This window comes from Vicugna pacos, chromosome 13 (genome assembly GCF_048564905.1).
Source record: "Vicugna pacos chromosome 13, VicPac4, whole genome shotgun sequence".
Lineage (NCBI taxonomy): Eukaryota > Metazoa > Chordata > Mammalia > Artiodactyla > Camelidae > Vicugna > Vicugna pacos.
In genome coordinates, this window is record NC_132999.1 from 49,269,903 (window position 1) to 49,294,590 (window position 24,688).

At 55.1% G+C, this 24,688-nt stretch overlaps 2 protein-coding genes across 11 annotated transcripts; one reads left to right on the top strand and one right to left on the bottom strand.

Moving 5' to 3' along the window:
• Window positions 1–1,513: 1,513 nt before the first annotated feature.
• On the top strand, window positions 1,514–22,327 carry UBXN11 (UBX domain protein 11). Of its 10 annotated transcripts, none has more exons than XR_012079380.1 (15): window positions 1,514–1,573; window positions 5,296–5,401; window positions 6,157–6,185; window positions 6,774–6,872; window positions 8,348–8,448; window positions 8,929–8,983; window positions 9,445–9,521; window positions 11,868–11,994; window positions 18,702–18,910; window positions 19,191–19,268; window positions 20,235–20,352; window positions 20,472–20,575; window positions 21,755–21,857; window positions 21,931–22,071; window positions 22,157–22,327. XR_012079380.1 is itself a non-coding variant. In XM_015240138.3 (15 exons), the coding sequence occupies exons 2-15, from the start codon at window positions 5,331–5,333 to the stop codon at window positions 22,311–22,313; spliced, it is 1,440 nt and encodes a 479-aa protein (XP_015095624.1). In that variant the 5' UTR covers window positions 1,514–1,573; window positions 5,296–5,330; the 3' UTR covers window positions 22,314–22,327. The 10 variants fall into 10 exon arrangements, 5 of the variants coding, with proteins under 5 accessions (XP_015095624.1, XP_072831162.1, XP_072831163.1 ...); XR_012079382.1 differs by having other exon boundaries at window positions 21,938–22,071; XR_012079381.1 differs by having other exon boundaries at window positions 21,784–21,857; window positions 21,938–22,071.
• A 702-nt stretch (window positions 22,328–23,029) lies between these two features.
• On the bottom strand, window positions 23,030–24,607 carry SH3BGRL3 (SH3 domain binding glutamate rich protein like 3). The gene is made up of 3 exons (XM_006196813.3): window positions 24,325–24,607; window positions 23,592–23,759; window positions 23,030–23,480 (listed from the first exon to the last, which is right to left on the bottom strand). The coding sequence occupies exons 1-3, from the start codon at window positions 24,370–24,372 to the stop codon at window positions 23,415–23,417; spliced, it is 282 nt and encodes a 93-aa protein (XP_006196875.1). The 5' UTR covers window positions 24,373–24,607; the 3' UTR covers window positions 23,030–23,414.
• Between the last annotated feature and the right edge of the window lie 81 nt (window positions 24,608–24,688).

Here is a 24,688-nt window from a genome sequence, read left to right on the forward strand (position 1 = left end):
TACAGAAGGAGAAATTAAGGTGAATAACTTGCCCAAAGACACACAAGTCAGGAGCCAGAACTCTTGAGGCCAAAGTGCATGCTCTTAACTACCTCTAGTTGCTCTAATCCAACACCTTACTTTTTCGGGTGAGGCTCAGAAGGGGAAACATCTTATCCAAAAGCAGGGCGAGTCTCATTTGAAGAATTTTTACACAGAGGAAATAGAATTTGAGCGTCCCTTCAGAGCGCTGTTATCAAACGTGGGCCAGCTGCTTGCTGCTCTTTGAATCAATAAGCAAAAGAGGCAATGTTGATAGAAAGGAAAATTGCTTCTAATCAGAATGTGACAATTCAGCGAGATGATGGGCTTGTGTCCTCAAGGACCATCTTTGAAGATTCTGCTCAGCCATGGAAGTTTTAAAGGGAATAAGGGAAGTAATCATTGAGACAGGGGTCAGAGTCGGCACCACCCCTCCAGACAACGTGTGGTCGGAGTGGCCATCCCCTGTTGTATGAATGACTGTCAATTCTCTGTGAATTTTCTTTAGATGCTATCTTGTTCACAGAATTTGTGAGATTACCGAAGGGGAAGTTGAGGAAGTGATCTGGTCATCTGTTGATTACTTATTCTCCATTTCTACTTCTCTGATCTAGGTAAGAACTAACAGGTTAGGCAATATTGTGTGATCAAAAGAAAGGCATGGTGGGGGGTGCCTATTTTAAGGTTAGTCACAAGACCAAGGGGCCTTCTGCAGAGAGCTCTTTCTTGCCAAAAGCTGCCTACATGGTAGTAGTTACAGTATCTGTAAAATAACAGCCTAATCATCAACTGCTTGAGCATGCTCTTTTGTGACTCAGGGAGGCCTGAGAGTCTTCAGCTTTAACCATAAACAAGAGGCAGGGGTTGGGTGCCTCACCACCCTCAGGGTCCTGCTGGGTGCCAGCGCCAGCTGGTCAAGAATTTAGCAGAGAAATTCAAATTTAAGAAACACTGGAAAAGATTCTGAACAACAACAAAAAAAGTATGTGTAACTGAATCGCTTTGCTGTACAGCTGAAACTAACAATGTAAATCCGCTACACTTCAATAAAAAACAAAAAGAAAAAAATTTATTAAAGTACCTACATCATTTCAATTCATGCTCAAAAGAACTCATTCAAAGTACTGTATTGATCAGATGGGAAGAGGCTCAGAGGGATAAATGCAATTTCTCCCAAAATCAATTTAGCAAAACAGGGGCATTGTCGCGATTATACATTCAGGTCCAGAGACTTCCAGCAGCTTCATGAATCTAATTAACCCCACGCTCTCCGCTTTCTCTGCCTCCCAGTGGTACGACAGGTCCTCCGCTTTCCCCACACCTGGAGTCCGCTCAGAGCGGTGGATTCTGGGATTTTTGGTATCCCGCGAAGAGTTTAGACTCCGTGGGCCAATAGAATTTGAGCACAGGCGGCTGTACCCGCCTCCACTGCTTGCTGGTTGCTCAGAGGCCCTCTCGAATTAGCCAATGAGAAGCGCACGGGCCCTGGTCGCCTGGGAAACCGCGTGACAACAAGATGGCGGCGCTGCAGGCAGCTCGGCGGCCCTGCGCGGTGAGTCTCAGCCCCAGACGTTTCTGCTCTTAGAAGCCCCTACGCGGGCTAGGGCTTTAGCCGCGAAAGCCCCGAGGGCTCGTCAGCCCCGTAGCCCGGCTCTCCTACAGGTTCCCCGCGTCCTGGGAGCGGATTCAGGCCCCTGCCTACCATGGCTGTGTGTGGAGGCGGGAGCAGTGACGCGGCTCCCAGGGCCGGGCTGGATGGTGGTGGGATTCGCGCCTTGAGCGCTTTCAGCAGATTTAGAGAGTGAAGGCGTGCAGCCGGCTGGTTCGTGTCGGTGCTGGAGAGCAGTGGGGCCTGTTGGGGGATGAATTTGGGTCCCAAAGATGTAGCGGAGTACGACAGAGCTTTCCCCTCAAAGCCTGAGTCTGAAGGGGCAGACAGGCCAACCTTTATGGCACCTGCCTGAGGCGGGAGGCACAGCCCATCCCGGAAGCCCCCAAAGTGAAGGGAGTGGACGGGGCTTTGTCCTCAGGGTCTCCAGTCTGAGGGAAGGGGAAGCAACCCCGCTCTCAGGAGTCACTGGGCTGATGGGAAAACACAGTCGTTCTTAGGGGTCTTCTGTAATCCATGGGAAAACTGGTCTGGAGATAGTGTGTTGGATTGGCCTGGAGTGAGAAGCAGGGAAGTAAATCAGTTTTGGGCCGTTGTGACAGCCACAAAGAAGGGCAGTGAGAGCCCTGCTAGGATGGCCAACAGTGCCCATGGAAAGCAGGAGCTATGTGTGTGAGACGTGCAGAGTTTAACTGATGGAAGTAAGAGGGAAAGGAGGGAAAACTGTGTTTGGATGATGGGCTCCCATTAAGAAGGGGGACGTGGGAGGAGCTTTTTTTGAGGGAAGATGTTAGGTTTGTTTTGGAGACCAGGTCCTTTTTTTTCGTATGATAAATGTAAGTCACATACTACATATTTCACACCTTTACAATGTAAATTTTAGTTGTTTTTAGTATATTCATAGAGTTACTGCAGGCATCGCCACAATTTTAGAACATTTTCGTCAGCTCAAAAGGTAACCCTGTATCCTTTAGCTGTCCACAACCCCCACCCCCCATCTCCTCCTAACTCCTCCAACCCTAGGCAACCACAAATCTACTTTGTCTCTATAGATTTACCCATTCTGGACATTTCATATAAATGGAATCATAACAATTGGTGGTCTTTTGTGACTGATTTCTTCCCCTTAGCATAATGTTCGCAAGGTCCATTCACATTGTAGCATGTATTTCATTTCTTTTTTTGTTGCCAAGATTCTGTTGTAAGGATATACTACATGTGTTTATTCATTCATTGGTTGATGAATATTTGGGTTGTTTCCACTTTTTGGCTATTATGAATAATGCTGCTATGAACAGTTATACAAATTTTTGTGTGGATTTAAGTTTTCATTTCTCTTGGGTATATACCTAGGAGTGGAATTGCTGGGCCATAACTGTTTAATCTTTAGAGGAACTGCCAGACTGTTCCACAGCAGCTGCACCATTTTACATTCCAGCAAAATTTCCAGTGTCCCCTCATCCTCACCAATGCTTGTTAATGTCTGTCTTTTTTGACCAGTTTCTTTTTGAGAGGTGATTATGGTTATAAGAATTTGGAGAAGGGAGGGATAATCAGGTCTGGTGGGAGTTCACACAGGGCAGTTTCAGCCACAAAAGGTGCAGTGCCTGGGGCTTTTTAGTGTGATAAAAATGTTTCAAAATTGATTGTGATGATGGTTTCATAAGTCTGAATACACTAAGGACCAGTGAACAGTATACTTTAAAAGAGTTAAGTATGTGAATTATATTTTGATAAAGCTTTTTTTTTTTAAAAAAAATCACTTGCTATTTGATTCCATTTATATAACATTCTTGAAGTAAGAAAATCATAGAGATGAAAGACAGTAGTGGTTGCTAGGGGTTAGGGATGGCGGTGGGGAGCAAGATGGATGTGACTAAAGGAGTAGCATGAGGGAGATCTTTGTGGTGATGGAATAGTTTTGTACTTACCTTGATTGCAGTTGTGGTCACACAGAATCTATACAGGGGATGAAACGTCATAGAATGAATGAGAAACAAATTGTACAGTGTCAATTGCCTGATTTTGATATTGCTATGTAAAATGTGACTATTGGGGGAAACTGGGTGATGGGTACATAAGACCCCTCTACTGTTGTCCTAATTTCCCATGAATCTATAATAATTTTAAAGTAAAAAGTTAAAATATAACTAAAGAACAAATAAAATCAAACTGAAAAGAGAAAAGGAGTTAGCCAGCCAAGGGAAAGCTGTGAGTCAGAATGGAGAGAGCATTCCAGTGAGGGGGGGTTCAGGCCTGGGGAGATATGTGTGCAAAGGCCTGGTGCATTTCAAGGCTGACCGTTCAGAGTGGCTTAAGTGTAGGGCAGGGTTGGGGGCTCTGGGTGATGGAGGGTGAGGTCCAGAGACACAGGCAGGGACCAGATCATCCATGTTAAGGAATTTTGAATTTTTTTCTGTGAATGAGAAGGAGCCATTTGGAGTTTTTAGCAGGCAAGTGATATGACAGCTTTGTGTTTAAGAAGATCCCTCTGGCAGCTGTGGAGACTAGTGAAGGGACCCCACAAGGCCTGTCACATTTGGCCACACAAACCTTGAGGATGCTTGGACAATTGGGCAGAAGCTGAGCAAACTGGGAGCAGATTTGGGAGGCTGGATGATGGAGGTGAGGAAACTCTAACTTGGTCCTTGGAGGGCACCGCTGAGAAGGGGGCGGGGCATGAGTCCCAAACTCCAGAGTGAAGACTGAGGAGGCTGCCTTTACTGAGTAGATTCAGGGGCAGGGTGGAGGCCAGTGCCACACATTTCCAAAGTGGAACAAAAGACTTGATTTGGGCCCTGATGGAGGTCATTTGAATCTAGAATTTCTAGATATTAGCCACATAATATTAGCTAACATCTAGATATTAGCTACTCAATTCACTGAATAGAGTAGGGGCCTTTAATTCCATCCCTGGTGTTCATTCATCTTTCCAGAAAGAAGAGGGTTGGAAGGGAAACCAACATTTCTGAGTGCCCTCTACGTGCCAGTAACAACAACCACGAGTCGTATTTTTAAGTACTTCTTTGAGTGCAGCACTGTAGATGCTTTATGTGTGTTAACCCCAACTGGCTGGTTCTATTACCATCTCCACTTTAAACTAAAGGAACTGGGGCACAGGTTTCGCTGGTGGATGGCACAACGTACCCAGAGCCTGTGTTCTTGTTCTCCCTGCCGTGCAGACTGTGTCTTAGTGGAATCCTGCCTTTGGTTTGCCCCTCTCTGACTCTGAGAGAGGTAGCACTTGGGTTCTGGAAGGAGGGGAGGGGACACCTGAGCTTTGTGTTGACCAGCTCCTTGATAGATGGACAAAAGGTCCAGGCCTCCTGAGTGGTCTTGTGCCCGGGCTCTAAGTTTGGGGAAGTCCCAGTCTTCTAGCCCATCTCTGCACCCCATCGCCCTTTCCCAAGCACTGCTAGGCCAGAGGCCTCCAGGATCAGAGCAGAGAGCTGGATATCCAGTGGTGCAGGTGTACATCAGACACAGGGATCCAGAGGCCAGGCTGCCTCTAGAAGCTTCTGCATGGGCAGTGGGAAGAAGTGAGCAGTGCTGCTCCCTGGATGGTGCTCCCTCCTGGGAAAAGTAACAAGAGAAGAGGAAGTTTCAGGTCATTCCCTGGTCCTGACGGACTGTCCTCAAGGGCTGACTTCCTTCTTTCTTCTCAGGGAGTTCCTGACAGCTAGAATCTGTAAGCAGAACCATGAGCTCACCTTTGGCCTCCCTTGGCAAGCCCCGGAGAGTGCCTCTGCAGTCAGAGCCTGTGACTCCTGGGTAAGGAGCTGGCCTCGCGGGGTCTTTGTGTCCAGGCCCCTCCCTCATCCTGGCCCCTCCCATGGACTAGGAGATGGGCTCCTAGCATCTTGGGGAAAACAGTAAAAAGTTATGTATCTTTCCTTGAAATCCTTATCTTTCTCGTACTTCTTCTGGGAGGCTCTCCTTGCATCTAAGCTCACACTGGGCTGTGCCCTCCAGTGAGGTGTGGGCTGTGGGGGCTCAGCATCCATCCGTTTATTCGTTTCCTGGATTAGTTCTGCAAACACTGATGACGCACCTGTTCTGTGCCTGGCCATGTGCTGGGCTCTCAGGAAAGGAACCCTCTTCATCTACCACTGTCATCTTTTCAAAGCGTTTTTTATGTTGCTCTTCTCAGCCCCACTCTGAGTCGTTCACGTCATGGCCGAGGGGACCCAGAGAGGTTAGGTGACAGGCCTGGGGCCCTGCGGCCGTGTCAGGGCAGAGCTGGGGCCACGCTGCTGTGCCTGGAGACTCTTGTCATCTTCTGCCCAACACTGCCCTTCAGCTCGTTTCCTGTCCTCCTCCACTGGGACGAGTCGGACGCCCTGAGGCCTGCGCCTTGGCTCACCCCTGGCTGGGATGGAATTTGGGGCAGATGTCCTCAGGAAGCAGAGGCCTCGCGCCATCTTCTTCAGGCTTGGCTGAGGACGTGGTGCCAGAGCCTCCCCCGGATGGCAACCCAGGGGGTCCTAACTTGTCTGTCTTCCTTCTCCTTCCTGCCCCATTCCCAGGAGGCGAGGGATAAAAATCTACGGAAGTGGTAAGTGTGGGCTCTGCCCCATGTCCCCCTCACCTCCCACCTGCCGAGGGTCCTTGCACTTGGGCGGATGGAGAGAAAGGGCATGATGAACCCCCCTGACAGCCAAAGTAGCTGGCCAACTCCAGTGTTACCTGCAGCTCCCAGATTAGAAGACCTTACATCCTTAGCGGAGATGTCATCACTATATTTGAACCCCTCCATGCACTGTGGGGTTGGCCATGAGGGGGCCAGACCCCAGCCTGCCTTCCCCTGATAGCCATCTCCAGCCCACTACAGCCTTTGCTCCCTGAAGCCCTGTCCTCACTTTGCCGCCCTGCCTCCTGCAGGCTCAGACCTTTGCATCCCAACCCCACTCTTGCCTCCACTGTGGTTCTGGCATTGGCCACTCAGGTCCCCCCAGGAGCTGGGCTAGGAGAACTCCAAGAAGCGGCCTGTTCTGGCTGGATTCTTGCTCCCCAGTGTCCCAAGTTTTCTATCCTCACATGCTTGGGGGACAGAGTACAGGCTGCTTCATCTTGGCCAAGGCTCAAGGCCCATTTCCTCTGGGCCTCAGCCCCAGAGCAGTGACCTGGGCATCCCTGTCTGCAGAAGATGAGGTGGACATGCTGAATGACGCACATGGCTCGGAAGAAAGGACCTCTGTCCCTTCCTGCTATGGTGGCATAGGTGCCCCTGTGAGTAGGCAAGGTGAGAGCAGAGGCCCAAAGGGATCTGGGTCCCTGGAGAGGGCCCCGGGGAAAGGGGGTCCCTGGGAGGCATGGCACCTGCTCTCGCCTGCTAAATCTGAGGCAGCACTCCTACTCCTGGCTGACTGGCCATGTGGCTGCACACCAGACCTGTCCAGAGCCTGGTTTGACACTTGGGCCCCACCCTTTGCTCAGGAGGTCTGGCCAAGCCCCAGGCCAGGCTGTGGCTGGCACCCTTAACCCGACTGGAGTCACCATCAAGTATGACGTCAGTGGGTCCATGATTCAGGGTCCGAGAGGAATGAAGGGCCTGAGGGTGCAGTTCAGCCTCCAGCCATCCACTTCCTGCTTCCGCAGGGCCCTGGGCCAGGCCCAGAGTCCCCTAGGCAGCCCCCCTGGCCTGGCCCACAATGCCTCCAAAGGGCTATGGCAACGCTGCAATTATGGAGGTGCCCAAAGTGGGATGGGGCTCACTGGGGTGGCTTCCCAGAGGAGGCAGGACTGAGCAGGCCTGGGCGAAGGGGAGACGTGGGCGGGCAGGGTGAGTTGTGTGGAGCGCTGGGAGACTAGAGGAGCTGGGGATGGGGTTAGAATTTTCCACTAGCTGTGCTGTCTTGGGTAGGCAGCTTCCTGTCTCTGTCTCCATCTCTTCCTGTGTGAAGTGGGGATGGGAACACCTAGGTCAGCATGTTGAGGTGAGAATTCGATAAGACAATCCTCCACCAACCCCCCCCCCCCCGACTCTACAGGTAGGGAGGGGGCTGAGGTGGAAAAGGAGACAGGAGGAGCCTGGCCCCAAAGCCATTCAGTCGCAAAGCCAGCATCTCCATCACCCCAGATGGGGACACTGCAATAGCAGCTTCCTGGTAGAGAGCTGTCATCCACGAGCCTCTCCGCTTCTCCCTGCTGTCACTCCTCAGCCCACAACCAGCCAGCCATCTGTTCCCACCAAGGCCACAAATAAGGACTTGTCTGTCCTGTCTCACTTCCCTGCATGGAAACATTCCACAGTGTTCCCTGTTCCCTCTTCTCAGAACATCCCCAGGCTCTTGGCCTCCATGACTCTGCCTCCCAGATGTCCTCCTGCCTCCCAGGCCTGGCCCCCTTGGCTCCCTGCTAGTTCAGCTTTTCCGTGTGACATTCCCCCGGCCTGTTTTCCCCTCTCTCTGCACTCAGCCTCAGGGAGATCCTCACGTGCTGTCACCTGTGACGTGACTCATGTGTTGTACCACGTGCTCGTACACCTGGGACACGTTACTGAATCTCTGTGCCTCAATTTCCCGAGTAGTTCCTTTCCTCAGAAAAGCTGATTTATTATGAAAAGTTTTAGGACAGTCCCCATGGTCTAGTTGGAAACTGTTGTTATCACTCTTATTTTGGCTCTTGGGGATCGATCCCCCTCCCCGGGACCTCCCCCCTCCCCATACCTCAGCCTCAGCTCCAGGCCTGGGCTCTAAGGCTTTGTCTGGTTGGCAGTCCCTGTGTTCCACGACTCGGAGCTGATGGCCACCCTGACCAGGAAGGTGCAGGATCTGGAGCGGCAGATGAAGGCCCAGACTGACGAGATGCTGTCCAAGGTAGGACCCCAGTGGGGAGAGGGCCAGGGGCTTGTCTGAGGGGTGGAAGGGCCTGGGCTGGGAAGGCCAATGAGGCTACTGTTGCAATCGGCCAGGGTGGATGGGTTCTAGAACCATCTCTCCCACCACACTGCCCAGCCTGAGGGCCAATCCTTGCCTGGGACCGATCTGGATCCCTGTGACCTGAGCAGAGAGGCTCAGGATCTTCACAGCTGAGCAAGGCCCGTAGACCTTGGACTGGGCGGCAGTGGTGGCTGCTGAGTGCTGGGCACTTGGGGGTGCCCCTCACCCTTCCCTCACCTCAGTGGAATCACAGGGATCACCTGAAGTACAGGAGCGGTGGCTGTGCCAAAGTGGGGCAGGGGCTGCAGTCTCCCCAGTGCCCCCACAGGCAAAAATCCTGGCTTGTCCCGTCTGGAAGGGGCTCCGTTGGGCTCTGGGAACCATCAGGCCTGCTCCTCTCCCGCCTTGTTGCTGCAGGATCGGAAGATACGGGCCCTGGAAGAATTGGTGGAGACCCTTCAGGAGCACCAGGGTAAGAGGCCCTCCTGTTGCACCTCCCTGGGGCCAGCAACCCCTAGGTATCAGGGTTCCAAGAGCATCAACCTGAGTCCTGTGGTGGGGTCTGGACTGCGGAGCCCAGAGGAGCAGTGACACACCCAGGACTGTGCCCTTCTGTGTGGGGCGGAGTCCCCTGAGTGCGGCTCTAGCCCAGCACTGGGCACAGGGCCTGCCACTGAAAGCGTGAGAGAAATGCAGCCCCTCAGGAACCTTGCTCTGGGGGTGGGGTGAGGGGGTGGTCTCCTGAGAGTTAGTCAGGGCGTCCCCTCCCAAGGGCAGGGGGAGGGGACAAGAGACAGTTCTCGGGGGACTCCTCAAGTCCTCAAGGAGCAGCTTCCCCAGATGACACTCAGGCCAGAGCTCTGGTCGAGGCCAGAGGTGGCCTGGCAGCCTCTGTCCTGGGGCAGTGGAACCCTTCCCCATCTTTCCCTGAAGGCCAGGGGACCCTGCAGCGGCAGGAGGAGCTGGAGACGAGGTGCGCACAGCTTCAGCGGCAGGTCACGGAGATGGAGGTGAGGGAGGTGGCGGCCCAGGGCTGCCTGCCCCCAGGCGCTGGGTCAGAGCCCACCTCTCTGGGCCCTCCTCACTGCACATCCCATGCGGGTGCCCTGCACTGTTTCCTTACTCAGGACTACTGGGACTTCAAAGAGCCAGGGAGGTGTCCGTTCTAGCACACCCCCTTCTGGGCTTGGGCTAGCCTCTGCCTTCTTCCTCAGTCTGGTCCTGAACCACTCTCCCTTCCAGCCACGGGGACCTGCCTCTCGTTCTTTGACCACATCGAGCTCTTTCCCACCTCAGGACCTTGGTCCATGCTGTTCCCTCTGCCTGAAATATTTTTTTCCACCTTCCCCTGGTCAGTTTTCACTCATCCTCAGTCTCAAGTTGAGGTGGGGGCTCTTCCTCAACCTCTGACAGGGCAATTTCTCAGTCCTGAGCTTTCTTAGCGCCGCATCTCTCTTCTCCAGGGGACTGTGGACTCCATGAGGATGGGAGGGACCACCTTTCTCCTGTTCATTGCTGCACGCCCAGGACCTAGCCTGGTGCCTCGACATATGTGTTTACTACATTGGTCACTGCCATCCCTTGCCTTTGAATGTGGCACCTCACTCACCCAGTGCCACCTTTTTTGCCCCCATTCACTCAGCAAGGCTTGAACTGGAGGGACCCTAGGCTTAAGGGAGGGTCCTGGGCATGCACGCTTCCTCAGTGCCCCCCACTCTCTCACTGGCCCCTCCAGAAGTTCTTTCTGGGGTCTAACCTCTCCCTCTTCCAACCTAATTTAAGACCACAGAAGCAAACCCCCAAGCTGCAGCTGCAGCTGAGGGCCCCTCCCACCCAGATGTGTTCATACCTTGGGCTGTGGGTAAACAGCTGCTCCCTGAGTGGCCTGCTGGGACTGCTGGCAGCCCGTGGGGCTTCTCTGAGCAGCTGCCATAGTCGGTGAGGGCTGCCCCACCCAGAGCCTCAGGGCAAGGGCATCGCAGCTCCCACGTGTACAGCATTCACATATTTATTGCTTCATTAATTTAACAGACTCATACAGAGTGTCTCTTGGCACTGGGAGTTAGATGGGGTCGCAGTCCTCATGGGGCTGACAGTCTGGAGGGGACAGACACATAAACAAGTACATAGGAAGATACACAAGTATGGATGGAGTACAACGAGATAGTTGAATGGGTGACACAGTAGAGCCTGGCTGGGACTTGGGCCACTCTACGGGGTGACATTGGGCAAGAGGTCTAGAAGACAAGGCCGGGCCAGGGAAAGAGGATCCAGGCTGAAGAGATGAAAGCCCCCCCATCACACAGGCTTGGCTTGTGGTGGGGTTGTGGGGTGCAAAAGGGAGAGGAAGAGGCCTCGGGGGTGGGGTTGGGGCGCTGGCAGTTGGGGTGGGGTTGGGGCGCTGGCAGTTGGGGTGGGGTTGTGGGGAAGAATGCTCAGGAATGGGAAAGCACAGGAGGATTTCAGATAGAGGAGTGGGCGGGGAAGGCAGGTAGAAGCACAGCTTGAGTTCCAGGAGGGAGATGACTGGGCTTGAATGAGAGGAGAGGCAGCGCAGTAGACGGAGTCTGATTTGGAGGTGGTGCCACGGGCTTTGTGGGTTGTGGCGGGGTAGGGGAGGAACGGGTTATGGATGAGGCCCAGGTGGAGGGGGTGCCACTGACTGAGACCAGAAGGCCAGAAGGGAAGAGGTTTGGGAGGTTGGGGCAGGGAATCATGACTGTTTGGGCCAAGTTCATTTTGAGAGGCCTGTTAGACATCTAAGGGTAGAAATTTGAAGCTGAAAAGGAAGAGCATATGTTGCCAGAGGTGAAGACAGAAGTGTGCCCACTGGGTTGGGCACTGGGCTGGTTGCTTGTGCTGTAGGTTCAGTGAGTTGTGGAGATGGAGGCCAGGCTGGAGTGGGTTGAGGAGAGGAAGGGAGATGAGGGAGCAGCAGTGGGAAGTTTCCCCATGGCAAAGGCCACGTGTGGGTGGACATGTCCTCTCAGACCTGCAGAGCGGTGTGTCACTGCCAGCCACACCCTCATGGCTCCCCACCTCCATAATGGCTGCCTTTAGGGAGTTCCTCCTTATGCCCTGTGCAAAGTACATGATGTGGATTATCTTAGTGGTCCTCATGAGCTCATGGGGCAGGCGCTGTCAACTCCATTTTACAAGGAGGAGCCTGAGGCTCTAGGTGGCGAAGTGGCTTCCCCAGGTCACAGCCAGGAAGTGGCCAAGACCTCTGGCCAGTCTCCTCTATCCAGTCGGCTCTGGGAGCTGAGGTCCGAGGCTGGGGGCTGGGCTGATGGTGCCTTTTCTCCAGGGAGAGGCTGAGCTGACAGGGCCCCCCGTCTCCCTCTTCTCTCCCCCAGCGGTTTCTCGGTGACTATGGCCTGCAGTGGGTGGGCGAGCCCATGGATCAGGAGGACTCGGAGGACCAGACAGACTCAGAGGATGGCGAGAGGGACTGGATGACAGCCAAGAAGTTCTGGAAGCCAGGTAGAGTTGGGAGTCTACCCCGGTCCCTCCTGTGAAGGGAATTCTCCGTCAGCTTCTGATGGCCCGCAGCTGTTCAGAGGCCGTCTCATTCGTGCACCTACTTCCCAGCACGAGGTGTCCCAAGACCTCCTACACAGTGTCCCTGACACAGGGGCAGGAAGGAAGGGCTTCCGCCTCCATCACTGACCGCCTAATCTAGACTCTTTGTGCTCGTCTTTCTAAGGCTCCAGAGATAGAAGACGCAATAAGACCTCATTTGTCTCAGGCACCATAGTTTACAAAATGTCACCCATCCAAAAGCTGTGGCCTTTAAAAGCAGCCCCTCTGCTTTGGAAGCTGCCCCTCAGTCCAAGGGCTCGACCCCCTCTTTGGACTCCCTCTCCAGGTTCATTTAGAGCAAACTGTTGAAATCTACCTGCTTTTATGGGACTCCACCACTTTTTATTTTTAACTTAACTGCTATTATCCCGAGGGATGCAGTCTGGAGATTTGGGGACTTAGAACTGGCCATTTCTGAAAGCTGGGTCCATTCTTTTCAAAGAATAGAGGTCGTTGCCCAGAAAGTACTTTTCCAGGCTCTGGAGTTGTTCACACCTGGGTCCTCACCTCACTCCACCACCTATTCCAGGTGTGGCTTGGGCACTCGACTTCCATTCTCTGAGCCTCCAGTTCTTCATCAGTAGATGGGGGTGCACTCTTCCCCATGGGGTTACAAGGAGTCAGTGGTTTGGACACAGCACCCAGCCTGGTCTTGCATGTTGTCAGCCTCACAACTGGGAGCTCTTATTGTTTTCCGCTGTCAGAAGGCAGTGGTTGTCTCATGGGAGCGTTAGTATGGCTCCTGAGGAGACTGAAAGATGACAGCATGCTCTTGGTTTCGTAAGTTTCCTGCTTGGCAAAAACCCAGACTGAAAACATGAGAGTCCCACTTCTTACACTTTGGCCAGACCCCTTAAATCTTGGGGCACAACCCCTCACTCTTGTTCCAAAAACATCACTTCCCATTTGTACCACACTTGCTGCTTTCAAAGCGTTTTCATAAATAGCTTTGACATGGGCCAGGGATTATTCCATTTTCCAGGCAGGGAAACTGAGGCACTTAAGAGTCTGAAGACTTTTGAGTGAAGGAGGTAAGACTTAAGGCTGAGAGCCCCCTGAGAGGCAGTTACAGTCATCCGGGCAAAAGATGAGATGATGCCCAGCATGAGGATGATGCTGGTGGGGCTGGTGAGAAGGGGCAGAGCAGAATTTAGGAGGGGAATCCGTGGCCTTGGTGGTTGATTGTATATTAGGGAGGGTGTGGGAGGAATCAGGGATGACCTTGGGGCACATGGCTGTGGGGGACGATACTAAGCCCACTTGGGACATGGCAAAGCTGGGGAGCAGCCTGGCACCTGGGTCATGCTGGGAGCTGAGCCCTGGGCTGAATGCTGTGGGAAGTTCTCCAGGGAACCACTGCCCGGGTGAGAGGTGAGACTCTGGCAGGTGACTGCTAGAAGCTGTAAGAAAGTTGGTTGCTGGGATCTAGGGCCAGAGGCCTGCCAACACTGCACCCCCCAAGCCCCACCCCAGCCCCTGTGTGGTGAGGGCTGAGGCTTTGCTGGCTTTTTGGAGGGAGCCTTCCTCCTGGTCATTGGGGGCCTCCCTGCTCCTTTGGGGAAGGGGTCAGACCAGACAGCTGGTTTCCAGACCTGGCTCTGTGGATTCTCCCCTCAAAGAAGAGAGCAGCCCCCACTCTGCTTTGTGTTGTTTGTTTATGCGCAGAGTACTATGGCTCTGAAGCCACTTGTGAAAGCCGCCAGGCCACAAGCTCCCTCTGTGTGTCCTCTTCTTTTGCTCTTTGATTATCCAACATGGAGGGGCCTTGATTTAGCTCTTCTACCAGATGAACAACATGTTTTTCATTTCTAGTAGCTTTTCCTTCTGGGACTCCCCCCTTTTCTGGCTCCTTCCCATCCTCTCCCCACAGCCTTGTCCCCAAGTGCCAGCCTGCTCCTGCCCCAAGGGCCTTCGGGTCCACGAAGCCAGCCTCAGGCTGGCCCTGATGCTCTGGCTTGTTTTTTTGACTCTCCTTCAGTTGAGTACCACTCCCCATAGGCCCTGGGGCAGCAGGTCCATGGATAGGTGAGCTGGGGCATCTGTATTGGGCAAACTGGGGCTGATTCAAGTGCTCTGGAGACTGGGACTCTTGCCTTAGGGAAGAGGGGCCCAGCAGAGAGGAAGCTTTGCAAGGGCTTGGCCTCAGGCCTCCCACCCCTTCCTACCCTTCCCACTGGTATATTAAGCATGGGATAGGATGCCCTGCCAGGTGCTTCAGGGTATGCGGAGACATGAAAGAGGCAGTTCTGCTCTGGTCACACCACCTTTGGGTCAGGTATTTAGCCTCAGGGCTGAGAGCTCCAGCCGACTCTGACTCTTTGCCCCCTTTGAGCTCCACCCACCCCTTACCAAGTTCCTGCCCTCTTCCTCATCTTCCCCTTCCCCCCAAGCCCCAGGCTCCTGCATCTGTGTGGGAACCTCTTCCCACCCCTGCTGCTCTTGCTCTGGAAGCCACGCTGACTCTTCTGTGGCTGCAGCCAGCTTCACTTGTCCCTGGGCTGCCCTTGAGCCCCTGGAATTGGCCTGGCCTAGACCCCAGGCAAGCTGGGCTCCTCCCACTCTCACTCCCACCAGCTCAGACCTGTGCTGTGTACCCCAGGTGCCTTGCCTCCTTTTCTACCCTCCTTTGAAGCTAAGCTCAGCAAATGTGGGTGGAGTGCCTGCTCGGTGTCAGGCACTATGCCGCCCTGCAGCTGCCCTGGGTATGCGGTTAGGGGCTCAGTGTTAGAGTGAAAGCCTTAAAGGCTCTGGCTGAGGAGGGGGGCCTGAGTCAGGTCGGACCCTGTGTGGGAAAACTGCTTCACCTGAGTCCACATCCTCATCTGTGAAGTGAGGAGATGATGTGATTGACCCCCAGGCCACCGGGAGGACTGAATGCCATCGTGCACGTAGAGTGTTCTCACGGGCTCCTACGTGGTAGGTGAATAGTCACATGTCCATCTGTCGCTTGGCCCCCGCTATGCTCCAGAGTGCCCAGCACAGGGCTTGGCCCAAAGGCCAGGGCATGTGTACATGCAAGTGATGGCGGGCCGTGCCTGGGCGCCCTGGCCTGGCGGGTCCCAGTCTGCTGGGATGATCCTATGCACAGGTTGAGTGGGCTGGGCAACACGATGCTCAAGAGCAGGAGCCAGAGAGGTCAAATCCTGCCTGTGTCACAGGCTGCTTGTGGCCCCGGAGGTGACCAGACTCTCAAGGCCCAATTTCTCTCAGCCGGCTCCTCTAAAGAGTGGAGCAACTGTAGGTGAAGTCCTCCGAGCAGGGCCCAGCTTGCAGGTGTGTGGAAATAGTGCATCTGTTTCCTGTTCAACAGCCTTTGCCTGCGGTGCTGGGAGGGGTGTGCTGGGGTGCCTCAGGCACCATCTTGGGATTTCACAGTGGCAAGTGGTCCTCCTGTGATGGTAAGGAGCCTGGGGTGGGCCCACCACTCACCTGTGGGTAGTGGCAGGGTCTGGCCCTCCTCTGGGCCCTGCAGCCCCACCGTGGCACTTATCACATGTGATTGTCACCGTTTGTCACTGTCTCTTTCCCTCAAGTGTGAGCCTGAGGAGGGCAGGGCTCGGTAGAGGCATGGCCACGACTCTCAGGGAAAGTCACCCTAGGAGAGTGCACTGGGTGCTCCAGACAGACTTGCTGGATGGCAGGACAGAGGGATGGATCCAGGGCTTGAGCACCCACTCTGGGCCAGGCCTGGGGCCAGATGCTCCAGCCTGCATTCAAGTAGTCCCCAGTGCAGTTGGAAAGACAAATAAGCAAACAGAGAATGACACCAGCCTGTGATGACTGCAAGTGAGTGAGCCCAAGGGCTCCAGGAACCCAAGAGGGACAGGGTCTCAGGCTCAGGTGGAGGGGTTCCTGGCAAGGTCTCTCCAGGGAGATGGTGAGGGAGTGCCTTGAGTCCCATGATGACAGGAGGGTGGGGTGTTAGTGACAGCAACAGCCACTGTGTACCAGGCACTTCCTCTGAGCCTCACAGCAACTGTGTGAAGTGGGGACTGTTACTGTCCTCATTTTATAGAAGAGGAAGCTGAGGCCCAGAGCCATTGGCCCACGTGCCCAAGGTCACACACCTTGGAAGTGGCAGCCCTGGCAGTGTGGCTCCAGAGTGTGAGTGGGGAGCATGTTGAGGGCAGGCTGGAGCGCCAGGGCTTTGAGGCCTTAGGAGTTGGGCCAGAGAGCTCAGCCTTGATCTCCAAGCCTCACTACTCCCCTTTTTAATAAAATCATGGGCTCTCACAATTCGGATGAGGCCTCAGAGATGATCTCCCTGCACTGCCCCCCTCGTTGGAAAGGAACACCAGTGAGCAGTGTCTGAGGAGCTAACCCTGAGAGGCAGCCTGCGTGGTCACTGAGGACAGAGGCTGTGTCACTGGGCCTTGCAAGCTGTGTGACCTGGGGTATGTTACCTTACAAGGCCCAATTTCCTCATCTGTAAAATGGGAGTAGGAACACCTGTCTCTAGGTGCTGGCAGGTAGTAGACACTGAGTCATCATTACAGTCAGTTCACACCTGGACCTTGTGGGTAGGATGAAGACTCCAGATCCCTGGAAGGGAAAGCTGTGGCTCAGAGAGGAAATGCCTCACTTTGACCTCTGACCTGCCTTCTCCCATGTGACCTGCTGCATGGGTCCAGGCTTCTCTGGGCATTCCCAGCTGCGAGGTGGCGATGCCAGGCTCTTCCTGCCTTATTCTCTTAGCCTTGATTTGACCAGAGCTGTGGTTCCTTCTCCTTGGCCCCTTGTCTTGCCTCTGCTCTGCTGCATCTGATACCTGCCCGGCCCACCTTGCTTTCATTTCTTCACCTCTAGCCCTGGCTGAGAGCCTTTGAGCTGATTTTCTAGGCAAACTTTTCTTTTCCCTTTCATTGCTTCTTGACATCCTTCCCTAGGCTTCTACCTGCCCTTTCCCCTGTCAACCCATCAGCTCCCTGAGAAAGCTCAGGCCCCAGGAGGCAACTGGATTAGCAGTCAGCATGTCTGAGTGGTCCTCTTGGCTCTGCTCCATGTGGCCTGCTTGGGCCAGGTCATCTGACCTTGAGGCCTAGATTAACCATCTGTAAGAATATAGGGATGGGAGCAGGCATTGAATGAGATGAGCTTTTCTGTTAGTTTTAGGTTTACCAAGGTGTTCTGAAAGTAGTAAGTTGTTAAAGGAAGATAGTGTCTTGATACTGTTCTGACTCATACCAGGGAGGCCCAGGATGTTCTGTGAGTTTTTCTTGGGAGTCTCAGGGACTCTAAGAGACCCCAGAAAGAAGTGGGGGGCATGTGCAGCCCCTGCAGTGGTAGGAAATGTAGGGGAGAGGAGAAGGCCAGCTGGGGCCTACCGTTTCAGCAGCCTCAAAGGCAACAGGAAACAGGGCCACCCACATCTGTACTTCCCCGGTACAGCCAATGTACCACTATGGGGAAAGGAATTGGGTCCCCAGAGTCCTGACCCACATCCTGCCACAGCCTGGCTGTCCTGATGAAAAACATCTTCCAAGAAGGCCCAGAAAGTCACGGGTGTTTTGTAGGGTTACACCCTAACAGATGATTTACTAGGGGGCCAGATCTCACCAAGGACTGTCCCCCACCAGCATCCCACCTGCCCTCTACCCTTTCTGCTCTGGCATCTGCCCTGACTATCTCTACCACCCCATCTGCACCCCTATGAACAGTTGTATATACAACACATTTCTCAGAAGTGGAGGCCAAAGCAGTTAGCTTGTCAAAGGAGTCTGTGACCCAGAAATAGATGTGCAACCCAAGGTCTCTCTCTCATATCTGTTCTGTCCAGCAGCTGTCCTGACATCCTCTCTAATAGCCATCTGTCCCTACCCCAACCTCCCTCTCCTGATGGTGCAGATGGGTGGGAAAAACAGACTCCAGGCATTCTCCTCTTCTAACTTGCCAAGTGGCCTGGGCAAGTTATTTTTCATCTCTGGGCCTGTTTGCTCATGTGTAAAATGGAGATAAATAACCCCTGCCTCATGGCCTCGGGGTTAGCCTGACATCCATTTGTGCACAGTAGAGTTGGTAACAATAACTAACATGGACGGAATGCTTGTTCCAAACCCTTCCATGGTCATCTTGGAATGGTCACCCTCACAGCCATCCTGGTACTATTATCATCTGCTTCTAAGAGAATGCTGTGGTGCAGAGCATTAAATGACCTGACCAAAGTCACGAGGGTAGAAGTGGAGGAGCTGGAATTTGAACCCAGACAGATGGGAACTCTGCGCTGTGCTTTTCAGCTGCTAACATGGTACCTGGTACGTCTGACCTGGGATCTGATTCTGTTCCTGCCACTGACTGCATGTGCCCCTAGGCTAGCCATTATCTTTAACCTTTAGTTTCCTAATCTGAAAAGTAGGGGTGATTAGAACCCTTACAGCATAGTGTTGGTATGAAGAGAGAGTGGGATAATAGATACTAAACCCCTAGCACAAAGTAAATGCTCAATAAAAGACAGTGATTATTATTATCTAATGTTGTCCTTCCTCCCCAGATGGTCACTTAAGGAGATGCTAAGAACCCCAGCCAGCATGGGAAGGGGCCACAGAAACCAGGGCTCTAGAGCACACAGCATCCATGAAGAGAGACTCATGGGTGTCTATCCTCTTTGCCAGGGGACTCACTGGTACCCCCCGAGGTGGACTTTGACAGGCTGCTGGCCAGCCTGAAGGATCTACTGGCGATAGACAGTGAAACCCAGGTGACGCCAGTGCCCGGCAGAGTGATGCACCATGGCCTTGAGCCAATCCCACTGAAGCTGTACCGGAATGGCATCGTGATGTTCGATGGGCCCTTCCGGCCTTTCTGTGATCCCTCCACACAGGTAGGCGTGGCGGGGAGGGGAGACAGCCCTGTGTACCCTCAGGCTGCTCTGGTCGCCCACCTCTGCTCACCAGTAGCCACAGACGATGGGGTGCAGCTCACCCTGGCACCCAGGCTCATGTACAACTTGCAGAGCTCTCCCCTCCTGCCCCCAAGTCCTGGGGCTCTATTTCCAGAATGTAGTCCACAGAGTAAGCCCAGGGCCTGCCATCTAGATGGAAAGCAAGGTGGAGGGCACCAGACAGGTCCAGCCAGGTCTCACCCTACCTCTTCCCGTGCAGCGCTGCCTCCGAGACATACTGGATGGCTTCTTTCCTGCAGAGCTCCAGCAGCTGTACCCTGATGGGGTCCCCTTTAAGGTGATGGGCTGATCCTCAAACCACCCACTCCCTGTGTGGCGATTTTGGAGCAGGTGGGGGTGCTTCCTCAGGCATCATCTAGTCTGAGACTAGAGGCCAGTGCCTCACCTCATGGAACCCCTGTCTGATGACCTCCAGAAGGAGGATGAGCCTGAAACAGCCGAGAAGGGAGTGGGGAGGCTGCAGTGGCCACAGTTGCTACATCAGCAGCTGAGGTGTGTCGCCGAGCAGCAGGCAGCGCCCCCTGCTGGTATCCTGAAGGCACAGCCTTCAGTTGCATGGGACGACTGCCCCTCCTCCTGAGCATTCTGGATACCTAGACAGCCCCACAGGAATGGTGAAGGGTCCATGCAAAAGTGGCCTGACTTCCTCCAGAGGTTCCTGGAGCTGCTTGGTTGGGGTGAAAGGCAGTGCCATGGTGGGCAAATGTTGGGACCAAAGGATGTGAAATGGAGCCGGCCCCCTGCTGGGGGGCGGTGGGTGGGGAGATGAGTGCCGTGATGGGAGCACATGAGGCAGTGCCCCAGAGGCTGGTGCGTTGGTTCCACAATGAGGGCATGTGAGGGAGTGTGTGCCACCAGGGCTTGGAAAATAGCGTGAGTCATGACCGGGGGTGTTTGAGGCAATTCACGCCAAGACGGGCTTTGTCCTCTCCTAACTACCTCATCCCTTCCCTCCTGGTCGGCTCCTGAGAGGGGCTCTGTGAGAAGGATGTCAGTACTGTGGCTCCAGCCAGCATGATGAGAGGAGCTTGCAGGAAGAGCAGGGCCCAGGTTGGTGAGAGTAGAATGTACTGCAGCTCTCTCGCTCTCTGCCAGGGCCTCAGCTTCCTCATCTGTAAAACGGGGATTGCATCAGACCATCCCATGGGCCTATTCCTGGGGCCTCAGTTTGGGCAAGCAGGGGTGGGATGGAGCCCAGGGCTGAAGAGCTGTGCCTGCTGCTGTTTCCCTTCCTTCTTGCCAGGTGAGTGACCTGCGCAACCAGGTCTACCCAGAGAATGGGCTGGACCTGTTCCCAGGCGAGGGCCGTGTGGTAGGCTGGCAGAGGATTCGAAAGCCCTCGGACAAGATGGAGCACCCAGGTGAGCTCAGCCCTGAGGCTGAGCCAGGTGGTGGGGGCACTGTTCAGGACAAGCTCCAGGTGGCTGCCTCCACCATCACTCAGTCCCTGCCCCAGGCCAAGGATCCCAATGCCCTGCAGGCTCCAGGATGACTGCTGAGAAGTTTCTGAATAGGCTCCCCAAGTGTGTGATCCGACAAGGCGAGGTGATTGACGTCCGAGGCCCCATCCGGGACACCTTGCAGGTGAGGCCAGCCATGGCTCCCCTAGCCTTCTTGGGGGGCTTTACCATCAACCCTAGCCCAGCTTACCAGAGCAGTGGCTTATCTGGAGGCTCAGGCTTGGGTCCCCTGAGGATAGCCTGGATGGAGAGGTGAGTCCCTCAGGGCTGTTCCACTGTCTCTTGGAAATGATGGAGCTGGTGAGGGAGGACCCAGGGAGCAGCTGGCCAATGCTGGGGCATGGCTATAAAAGGGGGAAAGTCAGAGGAGTCTAGGTGTGGGGTGAGCCCAAGTCCAGGCCATCCTCTTGAGGTCCAGACCAAAATACCCATTTCAATCCTGGATACCCCTTCCTGGCCTTCATAGAACCCGTCGCCTCCTCCTCACTCCCCATCCTGCTACTCCTACTCCATCTCCACCTGTGAAAGGTACCAAACCCAGGGTTCCCAGGACTTTGCCTTCACCACACATGGCCCAGTCCTGTCAGATCTGTCCAATCCCCAGAACTTCTGAATCCATCTCTTCTCTCCATTCCCACCGCTCACCGTCCTAGTCTGGGCTCCAGAGTGTCCACTCCCAGACAACTGCAGTGGCCTGTCACTGGCCTCCCACCTTCACCCCTGCCCTGCCAACCATCCTCCCCCAGCAGGCTCTGTGCTCTTTTAAAAATGTAAATTGGATCTTGGCTCTTCCCTCTTGAAAACTTCCAACGGTTCTTAGGTAAGGCCAGACATTCCTTGCTGGTCCCCTTCCCACCTCCAACCTTTTCTTCTGGTCTAACCTGATTCCCAACTTCAGCCACATGAACTGCTGACACTTTCCCAAATATAGTACCTCTTCTCAGAAGCCTTCCCCCTGACCCGTGCTGTCTGGAACATCCTTGTTCCCCCACTCCATTTCCAGGGACTCCTCATCCTTCAGTCACAGCTCAGGTGTCACTGCCCCAGGGGAGCCCTCCCTGACCCATGCTGGGTTAGGCATCCAAACTGGTCACTGTGTGGGGTACTGTCTCCCCCACTAGCATGAGGGAAGGGAATGATGGGGCCACCTCCCAAAGGTTCCCTTCCATTTTCCTTCCTTGGGCCCATTTACACAGAACATCCACCCCCCCTCCGCTTTGGCTCTTTGGTCTCATCCATCCCAGGTGAGGGAGAAATACCCTGTAAGTGTTGGGGGGAGGGTGTGACTCTGGCAGGGCCCTAGGCTCTGTCCACTCCATTGGTGCCTTCCAGAACTGCTGCCCATTGCCTGCCCGGATCCAGGAGATTGTGGTGGAGACACCTGCCTTGGCTGCTGAGCGTGAGAGGTGAGGGCAGAGTGGAGAGGAGGACCTTGGGGTTGGGCCACCAATGGGGGATAGACAGATTTTGAGCCCGCAGGAGCCAGGAGTCGCCGGAGTCGCCAGTGCCCCGGCTCTCCATGCTGCGCATCAAGTCTGAGAATGGTGAGCAGGCCTTCCTGCTGCTGATGCGGCCCGAAGACACTGTTGGCGACTTACGTGCCCTGCTTGCACAGGCCAGGTGGGCACGGGGCAGGGCTGGAGGCTGCAGGGAGGCTTTGGCCCCACGACCCGGCCTGATTCGTTCAGTCCTGTCCGGTCCCCAGGGCCGTGGATGCCGCCACCTTTGAAATTTTCAGCACGTTTCCGCCCACAGTCTACCACGACGACGCTCTCACACTGCAGGCCGCGGGCCTGGTGCCCAACGCTGCGCTGCTGCTTCGGGCGCGCCAGGCCCCGCTGCCCGCCCCTGACCCCGAATAAAGTGCCCGCCCCTACTCCGGCTGCTTCGGGAGACTCTCTTCGCGGTGCAGCCCAGCAGCCCTAGCTCGCCGAGGAGGGGGCGGCGCCGACCCGCCCTCTCTGTAATTCGAGCCCCAGCTGGCGGGCCTGGCTGCTGGGTCTTTGTCTTCTAGGTTCCTCTTTCTGCCCAGAAAGGCTAAGCGGATAGAGGGGCGGGAGGGCTGGCCCCAGCCCAGCCTCAGCTGGGGTAGCAGCATCTCACGTGCAAATGTACAGCCAGTAGATCCCTGCACACAAACATGCACAGAACAAGCATGTGGGGACACTTCCTCAACACTATGCAACAAAGCCACTATCCCCACCCTGGCAGAACTGCAGGCAGTAGGCATTTCCATGACGCACCCACATCTAGCGGATCGGTTGGGACATGGGCAGGTGGCAGCAAGGCATAGCCGAGTTAACTGGCATGCAAACATACAGTCCACACCAAGGCACACGCTTCATCACATGCATGTGAGTTGGAGGGTGACTCACCCATATGGTCTCAAGAAACTCGGTCCACACAGATGTGTGTGCTGGACATATACCCAAACACATGCACTATCACACACACAGGTGACATACATGGGATAGCTCTATCCATCTGCCCATAGGAGCACAGCCTCGGCACAGTCACATCTTCCAGCCTTGCTCAGAGCAGGAACCCAGGATGCCCAGGCCACACCAGAAAGACACAGTGCCAATGGAATGGGACATTTAATTGTTTCTGTGGTGCTCCTGGACAGGGACTGCGGGGCCTTTGGCAGAGCCCTGGCTAATGGAACCACCAAAGGTGCCCATCAGCCAGTGCCAGGCAGGGTGGCAGCCTCAGGGCCTGGCTGAGGACAGCTGGCACTTGGGCTGTTGCTTAAGACAATTTCTAAGACTAGTGGGTAAGGAATGTTGCCTTTGAATGGAGGAGAGGGGGCTACAGTTAGGGGAGGAGAACGGTCTTGGGTTGTGGGGAGGGGCTCCAAAGTCAGAAGGTTAGGAATAATAGGGAGTTGGTCACAAGGTCCTTCATGGCTGGGTTGATGGCTGGTGGGGGATGTGGTGACGGGAAGTCCAATAGGCTGACTTGGCTCAGGCCAGTTTCAGGAACTCCTGCAGTGTGTTTTGTTCCACAGCCTCCACGAAGAGCTCATAGTCCTGAGGGAGGGGATGAAAGGTGGTCACCTGAGTGCTGGTGCGTTGTCTCAGATCCGACTCTGGCTGGCATCCTCCTACAACACTCCTCCACCCCCAGCCCCCGGGCCATACCCCACAGTACTGGTCCCCGTTGACAATCTGGGGTGGGGTAGCCTTGGGGTTGCCCGCCAGGGCTCGCATCTCATCCCGCAGGGCGTTGTCCTGGGAGATGTCCACTAGCTGGTACTGGATGCGCTTCCCATCCAGGATGCGGGTCACCTCGCTCTGCTGGGACTTGATCTGGGTGCAGAGGGCAGGCAGGGGTTAGTGAGCAAACTGGAGAGTTTATGAGGGGAACTCTGGACAGAGAGAAAGGGCTTGTGGCCAGGAGCTTTTGTCCCTCTGTCCCCCTCCACACCCTAGGGGAAGCTTCTGGCCACTAGGAGTTGGTAGGATGAGTCAGGCTTGTGGTGGAGCAGAATGAGAGGGATCACCAACCATAGGTAGGGGAGTCAGAATGAAGCGAAGTGAGATAAATGCAGGGTGGGGAGAGCCAGGAGCTCAGTGAGGAGAAGGCAGGGCAGGCCTGGGTGAAGGCTGGTAAGGGGCCACCTCCACCCCAGGTACACACTCAGTAGAGAAGGGGAAGGGCAAGATAAGGACATGGTCAAGGATCAGCCTGGTAGTGGGGGTGCATAGGGCCCAGGATGTCCAAAAGGTGTTCAGGATGGGACCGTGTATCCTGCTCCCCACCCAACCCTGGAGGCCATGCCCCGCACCCAGGGCGGGGGCGGGTCCCGGGCACCGGCTCCTGAGGACCCGGACCACCACCCGTGCCCAGCGCGGGCCCAGGGCGTGCACTCACTTCGCGGGAGCCGGTGACCGATGTGCTGTAGACGCGCAGGCCGCTCATGCTGCGGGTAGACCAACGGGCCGACGGGCGGACGGGCGGCGGTGGCAGCAGCTGCAGGGCCTGGAGATGAGGCCGCCGAGCTCGGGAGCGGTTTCCTTCCTGCTCAGCACGCGAGTCACCGCTCTCGGGACCAATGGGCGGTGTGGACAGGCGCGCGGCTGGGGCGGGGCCTACGCGACCCCGCCCCACGCACCGCCGGCCCCCTCTGTTCTCCTCCCCTTCCTTTTGGAGGACCCCAGCCCCACGCAAGACTGCCCGTACGGCTCACAATGTGAGGTTGGAGTGCGACCTGATGGCAAGAAAGGCCAGGGAGGGC

Excerpts from the sequence above, each read along its gene's own strand:
- SH3BGRL3 (XM_006196813.3), bottom strand. The coding sequence starts at position 24,372 with ATGAGCGGCCTGCGCGTCTACAGCACATCGGTCACCGGCTCCCGCGAA. Across the intron at positions 23,760-24,324 it reads CGGTCACCGGCTCCCGCGAA|ATCAAGTCCCAGCAGAGCGA; the intron begins GTGAGTGCACGC and ends CTCTGCACCCAG. Across the intron at positions 23,481-23,591 it reads ACGGGGACCAGTACTGTGGG|GACTATGAGCTCTTCGTGGA; the intron begins GTATGGCCCGGG and ends CCCCTCCCTCAG.
- UBXN11 (XM_015240138.3), top strand. The coding sequence starts at position 5,331 with ATGAGCTCACCTTTGGCCTCCCTTGGCAAGCCCCGGAGAGTGCCTCTG. Across the intron at positions 6,186-6,773 it reads GATAAAAATCTACGGAAGTG|AAGATGAGGTGGACATGCTG; the intron begins GTAAGTGTGGGC and ends CCCTGTCTGCAG. Across the intron at positions 9,522-11,867 it reads GGCAGGTCACGGAGATGGAG|CGGTTTCTCGGTGACTATGG; the intron begins GTGAGGGAGGTG and ends TCTCTCCCCCAG.